The 20,172-nt window shown below is 46.7% G+C and overlaps 1 protein-coding gene across 1 annotated transcript in view; it reads left to right on the forward strand.

Annotated features, from left to right (window-relative positions):
* Positions 1–20,134, forward strand: part of VPS13B (vacuolar protein sorting 13 homolog B) — an 867,799-nt gene extending 847,665 nt beyond the window's left edge. Inside the window, exons 57-62 of the mRNA XM_036263824.1 lie at positions 2,134–2,310; positions 4,319–4,489; positions 11,558–11,734; positions 13,853–13,955; positions 14,457–14,706; positions 18,683–20,134. Of these exons, the coding sequence (XP_036119717.1) occupies positions 2,134–2,310; positions 4,319–4,489; positions 11,558–11,734; positions 13,853–13,955; positions 14,457–14,706; positions 18,683–18,934 (1,130 nt within the window). The 3' untranslated portion in view covers positions 18,935–20,134. The remainder of the gene's footprint in view (positions 1–2,133; positions 2,311–4,318; positions 4,490–11,557; positions 11,735–13,852; positions 13,956–14,456; positions 14,707–18,682) is intronic.
* Positions 20,135–20,172: the final 38 nt, after the last annotated feature.

The raw sequence follows: 20,172 nt of genomic DNA on the forward strand, positions 1-20,172 counted from the left end.
CAGACATCCTTTTTCAACAAAATTCCCAAACAAGTAAGCTAAGGCTATATTTGCTATTGGAGGAAAACAGTTAAAGGAGTGTCCTGGGATATTGCTGCCCCTTTCTGGCCAGTTCAGATGCACTGAGCAGAACTTCTGGTGCACACACGGCCCTCCCATCAGGCGATGGTCCTGATCCAGGAGACCCACCCTGCCTTCGTGCGTGGAGGGTTCTTTCTGCCCATCTGTGCCCCCTGCACTGGGATCTTCGCTTGGCAGTAGCTACCTTTATTTCTATGTGGACTTTTTGGAGAGAAGGGGAATTGAAATGTTTCTAGACCACCCTTCTGCCTCCATGTGGAACCTTACAACTATTCCAGGCCAAAGGGCATCTACTGTTTCTTTACCTCCCAGAGGGCCCTCCAAAGAAGAGTATTCCACAGCCTTCCACGGGCCCCTGCCTACTTGTTGCAGAGCCTGGGCTTACCAGGGTGTGTGTGTTGGGGGTGGGGGTGGAATCAGGTAAACCTGGTTGAAAACCCAGCCCATGTGTCTAACCACGGGGGAGATTATGAGCTATTAGCCTCTGAGCCAGTTCCCCCCTTTTCCTGCCTGTTGGGAGATGGTGGAGATTAGCTAACCCGAATTTATGTGAAGGGAGGTAAGAGTACTTCTCTTGCACAGTTGCCTGTGAAAATTAAAAACGTTGAATGCCTGCCCTGGCCGAGGTGGCTCAGTGGGGCGGGGGGGGTCCATGCACCGAAAGGTTGCCGGGTTGATTCCTGGTCAGGGCATGTGCCCAGGTTACCGGTTCCATCCCCTTGTAGGGGGCATGCAGGAGGCAACTTATTGATGTCTCACTCTCACATTGATGTTTATCTCTCTCTCTCTCTAAAAAATCAATAAAAAGATTGTTTTTAAATGTTGAATGGCTGACACCTATCGGCCCTTCCATTTATAACCATCTTCTAGAAAGTATTCCCTCTTTTAACATAAACCCTAGTATTACCTTCTACTGTTCCAGAGGAGAGGTGGGCTCTGATGTTAAGAATGTGCCTCTCTACAATAGCTGGGCCTGGGTCCCATTAAGGCTCTGGCTGAGCTTTGTACCCACGTTCACCAGCCCTCTGGGATCAGTGATGTGACTGGGGCTCTCTGTCACAGGCCTGTCTTCCGAGAACCTGCTGGTGAGGCAGGCTCCCACACAGTGTTGTCCCCAGGGCCTCCCGCTAGAGCGCTGTCATCCCTGGGCTGGGAGGTCAGTGCAGAAAGTCGCCCTCTTCGAACACTCCTCTCCTTAGCCCTGGGCCCTTTCCTGCACCTCCAGTCCCCTGTGCAAGAGCCCCAAGCCCCCACCCCAGGGAGGAAGACGAAGGGAAGCCACTGCCGGAATCCACACCACAGCCACGTTCCCACGAGGCAGTGCGCACAGTAATCAGGTCACCGAGCAGGCCAGCTCCTGGCAAGCCCCGGCTCACACAGGAAACCAGATCCGAAGCTCCCCTCCTGGGACGTTTGCAGGGAACACTCCCCTCCCTAACCTAATCAGTATGTCCCTGTCACCGAAGTTTACACAACTGGAGCTGGGGTTGAAGGGGAGACATTTGTCTGGCTCCAGCTCCACTCTAAAGGGAAGCACTCAGCTTGGTAGGATTGGGAAAGATTGAAAATAACTTCTCCATCTTTGTCAGAACTTCGCATCCCCCTTGTAACACCCCATTTAGCATCTGGCCTCCTCCTCCAACCAAGCATCTTCTTATCCCAGTGCCTCTGCTGCCCCAAGGAGGGCTTAAAGATAACGTCCCAGCCTGCGAACACCTGCAGCCTGCGGGACCGCCTCTCCTCCGGGTGGGTGCTTGGGCCCCTGCACACGGGTCCCTTTTAGCAGGACTGTGGGAGGCTCCAGCAGGGAAGTCATATTAAAGCTATTTGTGAGGCTGCCAAAAGGATCACTTTGATTTATAAACTATGAAACTTTGCCACATCTGAATTCACAGTGAATGAGTTATTTCCCATATTTTACTCCAAAGGCACTTATTACATTCTCAATTCTAGTGTGAAAAATGAATTGCAGGGAAAATGTGTCATTTTTCCCAAATGTTGAAAGTGCTGTATTTAAGGTCTCAGTAACCCCTTCCTTTTGGTCCCTTCCAGGCTGGGTGGTTGGATCTCTGGAAATCCTCGGCAGCCCGGCCAGTCTGGTCCGGAGCATCGGCAATGGGATTGCCGACTTCTTTAGGCTTCCGTACGAGGGGCTGACCCGAGGCCCAGGAGCCTTTGTGAGTGGAGTTTCCAGAGGGACAACGTCCTTTGTAAAGCACATTTCCAAAGGTAGCTATTTTGGTTCCTTGTAATAATGCCTTATTTTATGCCTTCCTGTCTTTTTGTTGTTGTTGTTTTGTGTGTGTGTGTGTGTGTGTGTGTTTCAAGGAAGGTGTTAAAAGTTTTAAATGCATTAGGTTTGCCTCTAGCTTTGTTTGGCTTGTTAGCTTGCAGCGAAATGTTGGATTTGTAACAAAGCTCATATATAATGTCTTATGTTTTAAACAGATCACTGCTCGCTTGTGCAGTGTGTGAAAATGTTTCAGAAACTTCAGAATTTTAAACCTCCCATTGGGAAAACATGCACTGGCTCAACTGTTATTCCATGTGATAAATACAGAAATATTAAAGGTGTTCGGGACTTCTGCTAAGCATCAGAAATCCTACACTGTGTTGCCTCATCATATTTTTTAAAATGTAGATACAGTTGTCATAACTTTGGTGGGGATATGGATACAGTTTGACGTGGAAGCCGATTGGAGTGCAGCAGCCAACTTTTCCCTAGCATGCCACGTAAACAGTGCCATCTTGTGGCCAGTCAGGCCATCAAGCACAGAAGCCAAACTGCTGCCCTGAATGAGAAGGGGAATGTTTTCGTTTTATCCGTGTTTGCTTGACGACATTTTGGTCAGGTTGGCAGTGACTCAGGGCCTAACAAGGACCATCTGAGGCCCCTTTTCTTCTCAGCAGGAGGCAGGGAAAACAGGGCAAAGGGCTTCTCCCCCATAAGAGGCTTTTTACTGTCAACAGTGCTGCAACTCTGTTATGAACAGGCAGGTTATAGAAGTCTCTAGAAGGCCTCAAAAGAAGACTTGAGCTTGAAACATGAGAACCCTTGATCCATAGAAGGGGGCTGGCAAGAGAACAGCATGAGCAATAAACCAAGTTCCCTGGACAATGGCAGGACCACTCCCCCGGCCCAGCCGTCCAGGCCTGTGAGCCGAGCTGCGGGAGCTCACAAATGAGTCACTGGTGGATTCCTCACTCCTGACACTTAAATCTTTGTGGTTCTTTTGTTTGTATTTTAAAATAAGACAATAACACCTGCTAAATTGAAATCCATCTGTAATTTTAGCATGCTGACTCACTGCGTGTTTTTTACTCTCATTCTCTCTTTTTAGCAAAATCCTTTTGGTCTGTTGGGATCTGTGTGTGTGCATATATTTTTTCTTTTCAGATTACTGGTAAAGATGCAGCTGTGAAAACGGCATCTTGCATTTCTTCAGGAAGCTTGACATCCACAACAGATGAGCTAACTCATTAGCCTCAGAAATGTGTCCATTGATGTTTTTCAGTTTTGTTCAATGAGATCGATGCAGAATTGCTCAAGAAGAGTCTGAATATTTTGAACAAGATGCTAAAATAGCCTTTCTTAGGAAAAAAAGAGACAGAATCATGGCTCTCACATGATTCGCTCCCTTTAGTGTCTTCACATTTTTCAGTTAATGTCCCGATTATCAAAATTGCACATATTCTCAGTGGCACAATAGTCATTTCCTCAAACTGTCAAATGATAAACCTCAGTGTCTCCCTTTACTATGACTGAAATAATGAGGGAATAATTTTTAGTCCTAAAGTAGACACATTTATTTGCAGTTTGTCTAAAATTCAGTAACTCACCTTAACCTTTAAAATCAGAGCAGGCAAATTTTAACCTTTAAAACTGGGCCTCAATAAGAACTTCAAAACCCACTGTTCTAGCCAAGCCTTGACAGTCAGATGGCAGTGAGTGACAGCTCCACATGAACTCGAGGTGTTTCCGGGCACAGGATTCCACCCTGTCCTGTTCGAGGACTGCCATCCCTGGCACAAGCAAGTGTTCATTTTTGCCTCATTTTCTTAAGGCTGTTGCTTCCAGCTGCCCAAGAGGAAGCTGCCATCACGCACTCTCTGGGCCCATCCGGAGGGCACAGAGGTGCGGCCCTGCCCCCTCTCCTCTCCACATCCTCGGGACCACGCTCCTGGGTCCTCCATACTCACGATCCGGAGGCCAACCCATGTGCTCTTGTGCCCTCAGGTACCCTCACCTCCATCACCAACCTGGCCACGAGCCTCGCCCGAAACATGGACCGGCTGTCCCTGGATGAGGAGCACTACAACCGGCAGGAGGAGTGGCGACGACAGCCCCCGGAGAGTCTGGGCGAGGGGCTCCAGCATGGCCTGTCCCGGCTGGGCATCAGCCTGCTGGGTAAGGGCTGTGGGGACATGTGCTCAGTCGGCTCTCTGGCTCTGCAGTGGGACTGGGCTCCCAGGACGGGCGGTTGGGAAGTTCACATCCTTTCTGTAGACAGAGCAGAGGCTCAGAGAGGGTCTGGCACTCACTCGGTTCCAGCCTGGGTCAGTGAGACTCCGGAGCCCCTTTCCAGCACCAGGGTGCAGCTGTGCCAGGTCATCCTGTCTGATGAGAGGCTCACCTGTGCAGCGCCGTGCTCCGCCTCCCTTGGCCTCTAGTGTGAAATGTATCTCTGACGTCCTCGAAGCTCGGCTCTCCAAAAAAGAATCATCCCACAGAAGGCCCCCATGAACATGGGGTGTCAGCTAAAGGACAGCATAGCTGCTTGCTTGTTAAAGTGATTTGCAGGCAAACCTGAACCTGGCTCCCTCACAGACACGGGCCCTGCAGACTGTGGCTCCCTCACGGCCACAGACTCTGCAGACACCTGCTCCCTCATAGGCATGGGCACTATAGGTGCTTCTGTTTGTGAAGAACTTGAGCAACTTGCAACTGTCATGTAAACCTCAGTTAGGAACCCATATTTTCCTTTTTTTTTCCTTAACGATTGCCAGATCAGACTAACTTTGGCTAACTCATTTGTCAAGCAGCTAGACAGTATAGATGAAGATTGCTATGGATTTTTCCAAATGTTGCCATGTTTGAAAAATAAGTTGCTTTGGAAAAATCTATAAAAAGGAAGCTTCAGAGCTGCTTTTGCAGAGCAGGATTTTCAAGGTTATTTTTTGTGTATTTGTTTGCAAAGAATTTAAAACTGTATTGCTTGGCAGCGTGCCTGCCCAGCATCTGAAGGAGTGTGCATCTCACAGAGATCAAAGTGCCCAGTGCAGAGAGAACAAAGGTCAGGACAGCTGAGCTTGAAAGGATTTGTCCTCTCTCTAGTCCGCCGTTCCAACACAACCCCTCAACCCGCAGTGCGGCCAGCACAGGCCCAGAGAGGACGTAGTAAGATGTTACAAGAGCAGGTTAGGTTACTACAAATTGTTTAAGTCCTAACATTCTGTGGTGTGGGGCACTGTCATTTAATAATGTGTGGACACTGGGACGCTAATAGCCTGGGACGGGATGGCTGGGCTGGGTAAGGAGCAGCCCCGAAGGCACAGCAGCTACAATGGGCAAGGGCGTTGGTGTGGGGGTGGGCCGCCTCCCCAGGAGCCCACCGGCCACAGGCTAGGGTGTCCACAGCCTTTCTCTGTCTCAGGTGAGTTCTCATCTTCTTTGAACCTCAGTTTCTCTTGTGTAAATTGGGGCTGGAAATACCATTATTAGAAGCCACGATGGTCGAGTGCCAGGCACAGGGCCTGTGTGTGGTAAGCAGAGCCTGTAGTTGTGATATTATGGTAGCAAAGGAACTGCCAGAGTGGCTTGATTTCAAACAGTGTCATGTGAGCAATGGCGGGAGCCTTTTTGCTTTAGTTTTAGTCCACTGGGTTAAGTTGCTACAACCACAGGAAATGATCAGCTTGGGTGCCCCGAGTCATTGTTTGGGATCTGTGGGACTTCTTTTTGCTAAGAATTGTGGGCTTCTGTGACCTCGCTCTGGGCCGGAGAGCTCCCTTCCCTCCATCTGAGTCCTGGTTGGAGCCGCAGGTGCTCCCAGGGGAGGCCTGCGCTGGCTGGCAGGTGGCTGTCTCTGTCCTGACTGACTGTCTCTTCCCCCCAGAGAAGCCCAGCCCCACTACCCAGTTTTCCCTGTAGGAAGCTGTGCCTGATGGTGGAAATCAGTTATGGGAGGAGCCATAACTGGCTTTGTGATGTCACCCCTCGGGGCCTGGCTCCTGCTGTTAACCATCAAGCTTTGATCTTTGCCATAGTCATTGTGTCTTGTACATCCTCATCCATGCAAGGGGATCATTTAGTCTGTTATTTCTGGTAATTTCCAAAAACCTAGGAGTTCCGGGGGCATGTGACTCCTCCCCACTGTGTGCTGATGGCACCTGCCGCCCGCCTGACCCTGGGCCCAGGAGCTCCGCTCCCAGCGGCACACTGAGCACCTGTGCTCCTCAGACAGTGAGTTCAGTGGCATCTCAGAGCTGGCCCCCACTGGCTTCCTTTCCTCTAAGATTTAAGAGCTCGTTGTATCCCACACAGTCACCGTGTTGTCTCAAAAACTTCCAGTCCGAGAACTCCCTGATGTGTGGCAGGCAAGAAGAGACGGAGAGGACAACCAACCAGGTCCCCTTACCTGGGAAAGTATAGATTTGTCACCATTCGATCCATTCCCAGAAATGCAATTACGTGCCTACTGTGAGGCTAGAGCTGTTATTATGTAGTGGTTGGCAACATGCGAAATGAAATCAAAGTGCTCATTTCCTTTACAAGACGGAAACATTGATGACCCAGTTAGTAGAAATGTATTAAATGAACACTTTAGGATCGACATCTTAGTTGATCTTCAAAGCCCAGGCATGGATGAGGTTCACTGACGTGCCCAGGTCAAACCCCCAGCCAGGACGAGAGCCTGTCCTTCCCACGTCACCCACCACGAGGGCCCCGGGCCTGGAAACAATCAGGATGTGGAGAGGCTGAACAATTGAAAGTTTCAGGGTGGGGAAAACACATTTCCCCTAATATTTATGGGATGGTGGGCCTTCCTGATGCTGCCTCCCTTCGTGTAGATACTGTGCAGTGTTATGAGACACTTGAAAAATCAAAGGGAGTCTTTGGCCGCCGTGCCCAGCCACATCGCCTCAGGTCAGCAAGGAAGTGTCAGCTGGCAGAGACGCCGCTGAAAGATGTGGCCGAGGCTGTTGGAGCAGCTCCACCACAGTTTTCGAAAAGCAATGGCTTTGGAACAGTTGTGTGTAGCCTGCAGAATTGGCATCAGGCTTGCCCACATGGACCAGATCTATTCCCCATACGCCCCACTTTCTACTGCTCCCTGGAGTCCGTGCTGAGAGGATGTGGGCTCTGTGTCAGTTACACTCCACGTTCCCTCCCAGACGTGACTTCTTGCTCGTGAATACCACTGGCAAGACGTCAGAACTTGCTTCCTGACCCACGCTTCTTGGGCTGTGGCCTAACTTATGAAGCATTGCTAGATTTCCCAGCAGCCGCACCCTCTGTCTTCACCACCACTCTTGGGATACCATTTGGAATCCCAACAAAATAGGCCTCCAGCAGATGAATGAGGACACTTGCCCTCAAGCGAGCGTGCAAAGAGCTGTGCACCCAAGAGACCGCACTTCTGAGTCGTCCTCTGATACCGCTGTCAGCATCTGCAGATGCGTTCGCAGGCAGCAGGGCCGGGAAGACTAGTATTTCCTTCCCGGTTTGTGAACCTCAAGCTGGAGGAGCTGATATGCTCTGTGGTCTCATTTGTCTCTGGCGTGGTGAGCTGTGGAGTGGTGGCCCAGGTTCAGCTTGTGCCTCTGCTTTTGTGAATTATTTTTAAAGTGCCCAAAATAATTACAATGTGTGGTAAGGACAGCACCAAAATAACCACGCAGCAGGAATGTCATAGCTCAGGGACACAGTGTTTTCTGCCTGAGACTAGGAGCAAGTCACAGAGGAGGGGAGGGAGGGCCTTTTTAGTTCTCTTGCTTCAAAGAAAGCCCTCCTCTTCCAAGGAGAGGTCAGAAAAGGAAACACCTCCCCAGTTTCTGCCTGGGCCGGCGGCACGCCCACCCTCCGAGGTGCTCGCTTCCTTCCTCACCTCGCTTCATCACATCACAGCTGGCTCCATGTGGCCGCCCACCCCGTGGGCCTGGCGCCAACAGACAAGTTGGGGGCTCCGTTTCCACTCCTTCAACCTCAGAGCAGAGTTTGAGCGTACGACAGTAAATAATTTACCAGTTGTGGGATTGAGCTGGATTATACTAATAACAGAGCCTCTGAAGCCGGGAGAGAGCTGCCGCTCGCGGGCACGGTGCAGACACCGTGAAACGACCGCCAGGCTCTCACAGACTCTGTTCTCCAGCTCGCACCTGGTGACCAGGGAGGTGTCGGTGTGTGTGACGGTGCGTGACGGGCCAGCTTCCCTCCAGGGTCTGGTTTTGGGCAACGGCATGTGATCTGACAGCCTCTCCTCTACCTCTTCGAACCTAACACCTTGTCATGGGTTCAGGCTGCCCAGATAGTTTATCTATCAAAGCCATAGAACTAGCTTTACCTTGGCTGGTGGCTGGAGGAAGTGGAAGATCAGAGGGGAGTTTCACTGCGATACCTGCTTGCACTCACGCAGGCAGAAGTCAGAGCCCCGTGTGGGGGTCACCACGGCCACCGAGGCCCCAGACACAGGTCAGGCCTGGAACATCACAGGGAAGTGGGAGAGTCACGTCGGAGTAACCACCAGCCCTCCAACTCAATTTTAATAGGCCTGACATTTCTACCAGAAATGCAGGCAAAAATTTAATATATTGATAAGTTTAATTAATTACCCCCGTTCTCCTACTCTTTTATTTTTTCATCACTATTATCCTCTCTACACTCTCTTCCACCTCCCCTCTCCACCCCCGCCCCCGTCACCACGTTTAGAGACCTGTCGAAACCAGATAATGAAATCATAAGAGCTGTAGTCATTGATGTCATGCTAATCATTTTGAACTGTCCACTGTAACATGATTTGAAGACAAGAGCCCAGGGTTCTTGCCTCTCCCATGGACTTCGTGAAGGCAGCCGTCACCTCCACTGTGGCCAGTTCCATTAATACTTCCCAGCTGCCCTGACCCCTGACCTCGTAGATGGAGAGCAGAGCAGCGGATTCCTCAGACTGAAAGTGTGAGGCGAGCTCCAGGACTGGCTGGCTGGGAGGCACCGAGACAGTGACCCCTCCACCCTCCACCAGGGCGGCCGGCTGTTGTGAGCAGCTCCCTCTGCTTCCCACATCATCTCTTTAGAAGGTCTGAGCAGCTTTGGTCTAGGCTGGGAAACAGCCTGTCGCCCCAGGTCATTCCTAATCTGTCAGTACGTAAACTTGAATGGCTCTGTCAAAGCTGAGAGGAACAGAATCCGCAAAGAACACTCCCTTCACAGTGACCTGCAGGGACTGGCCATCAGTTTCACTGGGCTGCTCCGTGGAATATTGCTTGAAATTAGCAGGTCATTAACTGAGACCTGGAAATCTCCGTTTACCCGAGACTTTGAGTTAGTGGCATTTGGAATAATGGGATTTGACATGTACTAAAATTTCTACCAGGGGAACTGTGTATTTTCATTAATCCTAGCAGGTTTGAGTTGAAAGCAAAGAATTCAGTCAAAAATTGTAGTGACATTCTTACCTCTCACTGAGTTAGGGAACCCTTCACTCCGTCATGGAAAAAAGTCTGGACTGGTGAGGCTTTTGCTAGAGCTCCTCATTGCGCCCTCAAAGTGAGAGCAAGGGACCAAGCACCCCGTGGGAAAGCCGTCAGCGCCAGAGCAGTGAGAGCAGGTTTCTGTCGCTGTTCTAAAGTGAAGAGTAAGTGGCCAAACCTCAGCTGAAGTGAGAGAGGGAAGTGCTTCCAAGTCCGGCACCGGGAAGAGCCTGCCTCATACACAGGAGAGTGAACAGCTCGGTGGTCCAGAGAGTGCGCTGACTCTGACTTCCACGTCCAGATCCTCCTCACGCCTGGACAGCTGTGTGACCTTGGGGAGAATTCCTTAACCTCTCAGTGCCTCAGTGGCCTTACTTAGGAAGTGAGAATAAGAACCAGGCCTGACCCCTAGGATTATTCGGATTAATGATTCCATACAAGCAAAGCTCCTAGTACAGACCCCAGCACATAGTAAATACTCAGATTAGCTAACAGTCACACACAGTTTAACAGGGGATATGTTCTAAGAAATGCGTCACTGGGTGATTTTGTTGTTCAAACATCATAGAGTGTGCCTATAATCCTAGATGGTAGTCTACTACACAGTAGGGCTACACAGTATAGCCCTCGGCTCCTAGGCTACGAGGCCACACAGCACGTCACTGTTCAAAACCACGAGATGAAATCAAGCACGAGAGAAAATGATGCCATCGAGAGATGTGGTAAACCTGAGATGTGCAAGGCTGTTCTATCGTAACACAGGAGGCTGTTCTTCAGGAAACTTGTTATATAAATAGAATGCACTCTAAAATAACGATAAAAAGAATAATACAGCAGGTCCTCGAATAGTCATTTCATTGTAATGTTGATGAGATGCCATAGAAGCTTTTCTCATTTACATCAATTAGCTGTGGTAAAATGTGCAGAAACTGTGTTTGCCCTTAAGTAAGGATTTACTGTATAGTAAAAACATAGACTAGTAACATAGTCATTTATTAGCATTATCAAGTGTTGTACTGTATATAATTGTATGTGCCATACTTTTATATGGCTCGCAGGCAGTAGGTTCATTTACAACAGCATCACCACAGACACATTAGTAATGCATTGTGCTACATTACAATGGCAATGATGTTACTAGAAAATAGAATTTTTATAAGAGAACTTTTCAGCTTCATTATAATCTTATGGGACCACCATCGCATATACATTCTGTCATTGACCAAAATGTCATTATGCAGCACTATGTACTAGAAATGACTACTATATCAACATTAATCTTATTAAATAATTATTATTATATTAAGTTATTAATGAATAATTGCTCTAATTAAAAGGGACAACCCAGAAAAGGGGCTGGGCCTTCCAGTTTTTTTTCATCCTCTTAATACATTGGAAATGCATTAGGCTGAGCAGGCTTTCTCTTCCTAAGGAACTGTTAGCTCTCCTCCCTAAACTGTGTTGCCTGGTTTCTGGAGAAAGGCATGGGGAGAAAGGGAGAAACTTCAGAACAGTCTGACATGTTTATTAAACACTGAACTGAACTTCACAGATGCTGACTATACTGGACCAAACCCAGTCTGAACATTGTGTATCAATGAGACAATAAATGTCTAACTTAAACTGCCCTCAAGGTACTTAGATAATTGCTAAATAAATGTAAAGAACTTTATAATGAGGGTGGGCTTTCATTTTTCAATCCAAATGAAACTATGTTCTAGATTGAAGGTTTTCCCTTTCTCAAGATTTTAAGCGTCAGCCCTTACAGGGAGCTTTTTTTGTTTTTCAGGTGCAATTGCTGGCATAGTCGATCAGCCAATGCAAAACTTCCAGAAAACGTCCGATGCTCATGCTTCAGCAGGACACAAGGCCAAGGGTGTGATCTCAGGTGTGGGGAAAGGAATCATGGGCGTGTTCACAAAACCCATCGGAGGAGCTGCTGAGCTCGTGTCGCAGACTGGTTACGGTGAGTCAGTGGGAAGCCTGTCAGGCCAACTCACATATCACCATTTGTGTTACTAGGCGAAGGGTTCCCTAAGATAACTAACACTCACATGACAAAGGAGTAAAAATAAAATGATAATCTATAAGTAGTGAAGTAGCTATCTTTCTTACCTCCTATGCTTATTTACATGAAGAGTAGAGTTATACCACTAATAATAAATTATAATAAAATTATAGAACCAGAAATCCATTAGTAAGTTCAATATATCTTGTACATGTTCCAGAATCTTACAACAATCCGTTTAATGAAGTAGACTTTAATGAAAAGTGATCAGTTAGATACAGGTTGAGGGCAATATGGAGAATATACTGAAGCAGAGAATAGAATTATTACTTTTCTGGTAAAATTTGAAAGGAAAAATAGATTAGGAGGCAGAAAGATATCTCTACATTGCAATGTGTATGTATGTGGAGAAGGAGAGGGGACCAAGCATGTGTGTGTGCATGCATGTGGGTGTGCACACACATGCCCACAGAGCTTTGTGCTTGGCGTGGCTTTCTCACCTGCAGACTCCACGCTGCTGCTGCAGCCAGGCCGAGTCTCCTAGGCAATGACCGCAGAGACGCATGACCTGCACATGAAAACCCCTTCCTCAGCAGGCAGCTGTGGAGACCTTGGGCTCGAGGCACTACTTGCACTTGGCCTCCTCGCCCATGTACACGTGTGCACACAGGAATAATGGGTGTGAGAAAGGAAGCATGCCATCCCATGCTTATTTTCTGCATTCTCGACAGAGCACATGGAAGTGACTTTTAATAAACAAGTGACCAGAATTGTTACCTTTTTACCCCAGATCAGTGTCATCATTTTGGTGGTGAAGTAAACTGTCTAGCTAGTATCGCACATTACAGGAGGCTCTCTCATTTGTCAGACACATGAGCACTGCACACAGCATCTGGCCACAAAGTCTGTGGGGGACACTTCACTGCAGACATCCTGCACCTCAGCAGATCTGACAAGGGGCAGCCAGATCAGAGCATAAAAACAGTGTCTGAAAGGAAGAGAGCAGCAGACGAATACCCACACTCAGGCAGCCATCCGGAGAGGTTCCTTTAGGAGACCACACAGACACAAACATGTGTTCCTCTTCCCTTCTCCCCTGCCTCCTCCCTTTCTATTTCTGTCTCTCTCTCCTGTGAATGACATTTTCACTCACAGGAAAACTGATAGAAAGAACTGCTGCAACTCGTAAGTGGATGAAGTAAAGAAACTCCCGTTTTCTTGTGAGGGAAAGACAACTTATACTTCATAAATTCCTTTGGTTTTGAAAATGCCATTGTTCCTCACCGTGCATTTCGCAGGGCTGAGGAACTCTTCCTTATGTAAAAGCATCTCAGAACAGAGCCTCACATGGCCTCGTTGGTTTCCATCATTCTTGTAAAACTTTTATTACCGCACTGAAGGTTTTACAAACCACTAACTCTTAGTCTAATGACTGTGCCTCATTTATAAACATTTACAAGCCCTCAGAAAGCACACATGCTGTACCATCTTTGGTTCTGGAGAGTCTCTTTGGAGGCCTGCGTGGCTGCTGTTGGGTGCCCTCATTTGGTGCTGGCACCAGGGGGATCGTGTAATAAACCGAGGTCCCGAGAGCTCATAAATGTACATGGATTCATGTTTAACAGCTGGATTAAGTCACTGAAGTGCTGTATCTAGGCAAACCATGTGCCTTTGTGTGTATCTCTGTGTGGTGGTTTTTACTATTTAACCAGACACAGCACAGATACAGAAGTATTGTAATATCAAGCAAGGAAGTCAACAATCTTGACTTTTTTAACACATACATTATAAGCCATTGCTCAGGACCATTATTCCCGGGAGCTTTATGCTTCCACTAATTGCCAGTCTATGCTTAGACTGCAGCTCATTCAGATTTCAGTTTGTAGCTAATGTAAGATCACCAGGGTGAAGAGCATTGCAATGTTGAATGATTATCTATACACTAGCTTCCAAAGATGTGACATCACTTTTGATCTGTAGCACTTTATGGATGGCTCTAAGCAGATGACCTCACTGTAACATGGAACTGTTTTCCAGAAAACAACTAGTAAAACTTCCTTACTTCTCTTACCACAGGCATTTTACACGGAGCTGGACTTTCTCAGCTTCCCAAACAGCGCTATCAGTCAAGTGATCTACATGCTGCCCAGGCTCCAAATAGCCACGTCAAATACGTCTGGTAAAATAATCTAGATGCTTGCTCAACTGTACATGTACACTGTATGGTAACAGGGCCTGGCTTGATCGGAGGCTAACAGGAAGCCCAAGAGGGGAAGTTTTCAGCGTCTCAGGCAGCACAAGCGCATCCTAGAGACAGAGAATGGCTGCTGTCCCTAGATCTGGGTCGGCCACTCAGAGGAGGATGCATTGGCAGAGAAGCCAGGGCTTGTGAGAGGGTCTGAGATTTTCTGTGGAACCAGCATTCTAATTAGGGGTGACACCTGTAATGGGAAGAGAAAGAACTAATCAGAGCCAAGGGAAATCTTTGTCTCCACAAGGAACTGGGCTCTGTTGACCAGAATCAGTTTGATAACTGAAGTGACAATTATATTTCAAGATCAAATTAATAATCCCCTGGGGAGTGTGGTGAGGAATTGCCCCAACCCTAGTACAAATATTGAGCACTAATACTGACCTTTTGAAAGCTGGCTCCTGGCCTTACTTTTCTCCTTTGAAACAGGAAAATGCTTCAGTCTCTGGGCAGACCAGAAGTGCACATGGCCTTGGATGTGGCCCTGGTGAGGGGCTCTGGCCAGGAGCACGAAGGGTGCTTGCTGCTTACATCAGAAGTGCTCTTCGTGGTGAGTGTCAGCGAGGACACACAGCAGCAGGCCTTCCCTGTCACAGAGATCGACTGCGCACAGGACAGCAAGCAGAACAACCTGCTCATCGTGCAGCTCAAGCAGCCAAGAGTGTCCTGTGATGTGGAGGTACAATTTAGAAAACAGGGTGACCGGGGCTAGCGTCCAGCAATGTTGAGATGTGGGCTGACCTCTGGTACCTCTGGAGTGTCTGCTGGAGGCCAGGAGGGCTGCCAGAGGGCATGTGAGAGGCAAGGGGGGTGTTGCAGAAGGGGGTGGGGAAGGCCCACCAGTTGTACATGTGAGCCTTTTACAGGAGATCACAGCAGAAGGCCAGAGGGATTCACAGCCTGGGACTAAGCCACCATACGACTTGACCAAGGTTCTCATGGGGCTAGGGTGCTGGAGTGGACAGGAATTCAAAATGAACAGGTCTATACAAGGGACAGGACCAAGGCAGCAGTCCATACAGCTACTCCATGAAACAGGCCCAAGTCTGTACGTGGCCTGGGAGTGGCTGCAGCAGGTCTCCAGTCAGGAGAGGGAGACCATGGAATTGAGGGATATCAAGAGTGAAACAAGGCATGGGCCGTAGGCCAGATCTTAGCAAGTTCACAAACCAGGAGGTCCGACTCACTCCCCCGTTCCCAGGACTTGAGGGGTCACAATTTTTTAAACCGATACATCTCTCCCATCTGCTGCTCTGTGTTCTGAGGCTCTGTTTTCCCTTTCCCATAGGACAGCTTCCCATCCTGTACGTTTCATGGGGTACCTCCTGGGGATGCTGCTTAGGCTCTTGGGGCAGCTCCCTGGCCACGCAGCTCCCGAGATGTGCTGGTTGCTGACTCCTGGCCACACATAAGTTGATGTGGAATGGATGTTCAGGCTGGGCATCCTGGGGGTCAGGGGTCAGAGGTGAACCCTGACAAGAGTGGCACAGCTTCCTGCAGTCCAGCCTGGGGAGCAGATACTCACTGGAAAGCCGCTGTCTGCCTGTCACCCCGCTAAATGCCTGACTTAGGGGCTTTAAGAGTTGACCTCAGAAACAGACATCTTGTCCCACATGCCAAGATGGGGTGGTTCGTGGCCCTGTGGAGCTTGCTGGTCCTAACCAGGGGACTGAGCAGCCCCAGGGAAAGACAGCAAAATTGCCTCTAGCAGATCCTGCCTGATTCCCTCTTTCCTTATTTTCTTCCTGGTATGGGAGCCTGTCTCCCTCACACCACTGTTTGGGTAAAATTATCTGAGAAGATGGAAGGCAGCCAAGCACAACAACTGAGATTTCTCTAGTTTCTTGGATCACAATCAGTCGAGCTTTAAGCTGGGGCTTGGCACTAGGACTACATTGCTGCTTCAAGTTGATGACTTTCTGGGAATAAACAGAGGTCAGATGTCCAGGCTGACTTTATTAGATCTGCCAAAATCTTCAGATCTAGTTGACAATAAAGCACCAGTGATGTGGCTACAGGATTTGGCAGGGGATAGTATCATTATCTTCAAGTCCTTGGTCCTTAACAAAAAACTTCCAAGGCCCTGAGGAGTATTTGTGACCATCATTATTCCTTAACTGCTTGGGAAATATTTCAGACCCTAAACTATTGAGACTGGAGATTCATCTTTTGCTGTTAAACTGTCTCTACTGTCGATTGTGATCCTTCTGTCTTTGGCTTTTCTGTTGGTGGAGAGTATTGTAGGGAATTATCATAAGCTGAAGGGAAACAAACCTGTTTCTCTATGGGTTAGTGAGGTATCTGGATCACCTCCCCTAGAAGTTGCCAAGGCTGTTGAGACCATGGGATCACTGAGTTAGAGGCAGAAGCACTGACTCTGAACACCATGCTCTATACTGGTTTTCCATTGATGTTCAGGGATAACCGAGGGTTGGAATTAGGTGCTAAAACAGAGGCAGGAAAAGACTGAGCAGGAACTGCAGGGCAGCTGTGAGACACGAGTTTGCACAGCAGCGCCTGGCACTGGACAGAAAGGGTGGACAGCCAGTATGCCCTCAGCCTCCAAATTGCTCTCTCATTATCTACTCCACTTTACCTCTCCCCTCAACTCTTCATAAGAAACTGTCCCCAGTCCTGTGTCCAAATCTTAATCTCCCCCACTCACTCCTTCAAAGGAGATCCAAGCTGCAGAACAAAATACTTTCTTTTCCGAGACAATAAACCCTTCCTTAGGAGTGCTGTAATCCAGCGTTATTTTCTAAAGGGGGGGGGGGGGGACGACGACACTCAGTGGTGCTGCTAGACAGTGAATTTTCTTTGGCTGGCCTGCTCATCAGTGCATACCAGCCTAATCCAGACATGAAGCTGGGCTAAGCCTACACACTGTCTTCCAGGGAAAACTAAGAACAGTATTTTAAGATCTTTATACAAAATGGCTTTTCTGGGTTTTGCTTTAGATACTAGGAAGCTCAGCTCCATTGAATTCTAAAAGGAATTAATTTGTAGATGACATCATTCACTATATTCAAATATGGCAGGATTCAGATTTTTTATAAAATCAGCATTTGCTTTTCTTGGTTAAATGCAGCCATTTTTAGGGTAATAATTGCTTAATATGCCTGGCACACTACTTAAATCCGTTATGAGAGGCTCAAAATGAGTCAGAAGGTCAATTTATTCCTTGGCCAGATTCCTTTCACAACACGGGCTTTCCTGTGCTGCTGTTCAGAAGGAGCAATTAAGACCTTTGTGTATTCAGAGCTTTCCAGCTGAATCCTGACCCAGCGAATGATATCAGAGCTCTGGCTTTCGCCTGGTGGTGCAGCTTCCATGTGTCAGTGAATCTTTAGGGGGCTTTATTTTCCTTCCCTAGCTTAAAATGAGACCCAAATGTTAATAGATACCCTACTTACTATTCTGGCAGGCCCCTTTTACTCTCTACCATCCCACTGGCTTTCAGTTTAAGACACCCTTGTCTGCATTTGTTTGTGCCCTACACATAAATATACTTTTTTTAAAACATATTTTTATTGATTTTTACAAAGAAAGGAAGGGAGAGGGAGAAACAAACATTGATGTGAGATTGATCAGCTGCCTGCTGCACACCCCAAGCCTGCAATCTGGGTGTGTTCCCTGATCTGGAATCAAACTGGTGACTATTGGTGTGTGGGTGCGCATTCAACCATTGAGCCAGACTGGCGGGCGAAATATACAAATTCTTTACATTAGTACTTTGAAAACTAAAGAATCCTCATTAAAATGTTTTTAATTCTACCAGAGTGCTCTCACCAACATGTAGCAGGTAAAGACCACTGAAAGGTCATTGGCTATCTGATTCCCACAGACAGCAGTTAGTTACATTGGAAACGTTACTACTCCACTTGATGGACGTGGAGCTAGCTAGTTTCAGGGTGGGAAGAATTTATAGCTCCAAGTGCCTTAGATGGATGCTTTCTCAGAAAATCTCACTTTAAGAGCTCAGGTTAGTATATATCTCAGTTCTATTTGAGTTCCACTGAAGATGAGCCAGACTTTTATGAATCATAAATGTACTTTGTTTTGCATCCTCCTTTTTCCCATAAAAATTTCCCCTTTCTCTGCCCAGTTTTATTTTCTCTGGCTTTAAATCCTAGTATTTATAAAAACAGTAAATGTTACAGTTCAAAAGGTATTTTCTTAATGCTCTGTCCAAAGCCACTGGTTTGAAAGAGGTGCTCTTCCCACTTTTTCTTTCAAACTGAAAAGGTTCTGTCTGAAAAGGTTTGAGGAGCTTTTATTTCAGAGAGCTTTTAATAGTGATCAGATTTAAGCAGAGGAAGGGCACTTCTTTGTTGCTGGGCTGGTTAGTAAAGAACAGTGACAGATGTTGATGAATATTATCGTCAGCTTAAAACATGAGAATTTTAAGTAATATCAAGCAAGTGCTTATTCAAATGAGGTTGTCCTTATATTCTTGTGCAGAGCTTTGGTAACACTGCTGAAATTGCAGTATTAGTGCCACAGAGGAAAAATTAAAGCACCGTTTTAGATAAAATGGTTTTGTTCGATAACTTAAAAATGTATCAAAACTGTCGAGGCAAAAGAAAGGCCATAATTCTGTTAGGGAAGGCTTATGAGAGTTTGGCAACTAAAGAATCTTTCCTTTTTGAATCCAGGTGGATGGAGTCCGAGAGAGACTGTCAGAGCAGCAGTACAACAGACTTGTGGACTATATCACCAAGACGTCGTGCCACCTGGCCCCCAGCTGCTCTTCCATGCAGACACCACCATGCCCTGTGGTGCCCGTGGAACCTCTCCCCTCCAATGTGAAAACATACCATTATATAATCGATCCACATTTTGCTAAAGTCTTTGTTAGTATAATTACCATGGTGAAAAATAAAGCCCTGAGGAAAGGGTTCCCTTGAGTCCCCTCCTCTGAGGTCTTGATTCCTGCTTGTGCAATTTATTTTTTAATAAGAAACCCAAGTAGTTCTTATGGGCACAAGGTCAACACCTTTCTACAGTTACAGTAACTTTCTAGCCTCTTCTAAAATTAATTCAGATTCTTCCTTCTCCCTAAAACTAAGATACTTGAATAAAATAGAGTGATAAAAAACTTCTTTTCCCATTTGGGGACAATGACTAACAGAATCCTGTATGTTGCAGTCCTCCCACAGTAGGAAAAATACATTCCTTTTTACTCTAAAATGATATCTGCTAAAATTGCTACTATAATTATTAGGATCTGTTAACACTCTCGGCTCTTAAAATGTGGTCAGGCCTTAGACTGGAGAGACATTAGAACTCCAGTTCTAGTGGCATCTGATTTTAGGCTCAGACATTGGCTTTACCAAATACCCTTATCTGTAAAAGTTTGGAGTCTTTAAATTAAATATTTAGTTAGGATTTTATTGTTTAACTTGTTAAATGTGTTCCTTATATGTGATGCTATTCTTTAAGTGAAAGAATATTCCTACTTTAAAGTGCATTTTACTGAAATTTATCATTCTGATGCCTGTCCATGTATATTATAGAAAATGTTTTTTCCAGTTTGTTTTACTAGTCAGACTTAAGAGTAAATCTTTTGTATCTACTGATGAAAACAGACACAAAGTGCTCAACTGAGTCTCTTTAGTTTCAAATAGTAACACACTACTAGTAACATTCCCTTGTGAAAGGGGTTTAGCAGGATTCATACTGGAGGGGAGTCAAGAACCCCAATATTAACCTTAACAATGAACCAGACCAAATTGTTTATTTTGCATTTAATGATGAGTCTGGCTCAAATCCTGGGTCATCAGATATCATTTAAATACTTGGTAAATATCTCAAGACTCTGATGAAATACATTTTTATTGATTACATCTTCACTTGGGCCTATATCCTGTTACCTACAATTGTGAGACACTTAAGAAAATTCAATTTCAAATGTTCACTAATCTTAAACTGAAGTCTCACATGTTATTGGGCATAAGAAGTCTCGCACAGTTGTTTCTGGAAAGCAAGACTGTTAATGGAAAAGTTAGGCTGACTTTGAGAACATGGTTCCTCCATTAGTTTATGGTACCATACTCATTTAGGAAAGTGACAGTTTTGTCAATTAACTTCAAAAAGAACTATTTTTAAGAATGCAGATATGTATTAATTCTTATATCTTTTATGG

Source organism: Molossus molossus, unplaced genomic scaffold, assembly GCF_014108415.1.
Source record: "Molossus molossus isolate mMolMol1 unplaced genomic scaffold, mMolMol1.p scaffold_m16_p_16, whole genome shotgun sequence".
NCBI lineage: Eukaryota > Metazoa > Chordata > Mammalia > Chiroptera > Molossidae > Molossus > Molossus molossus.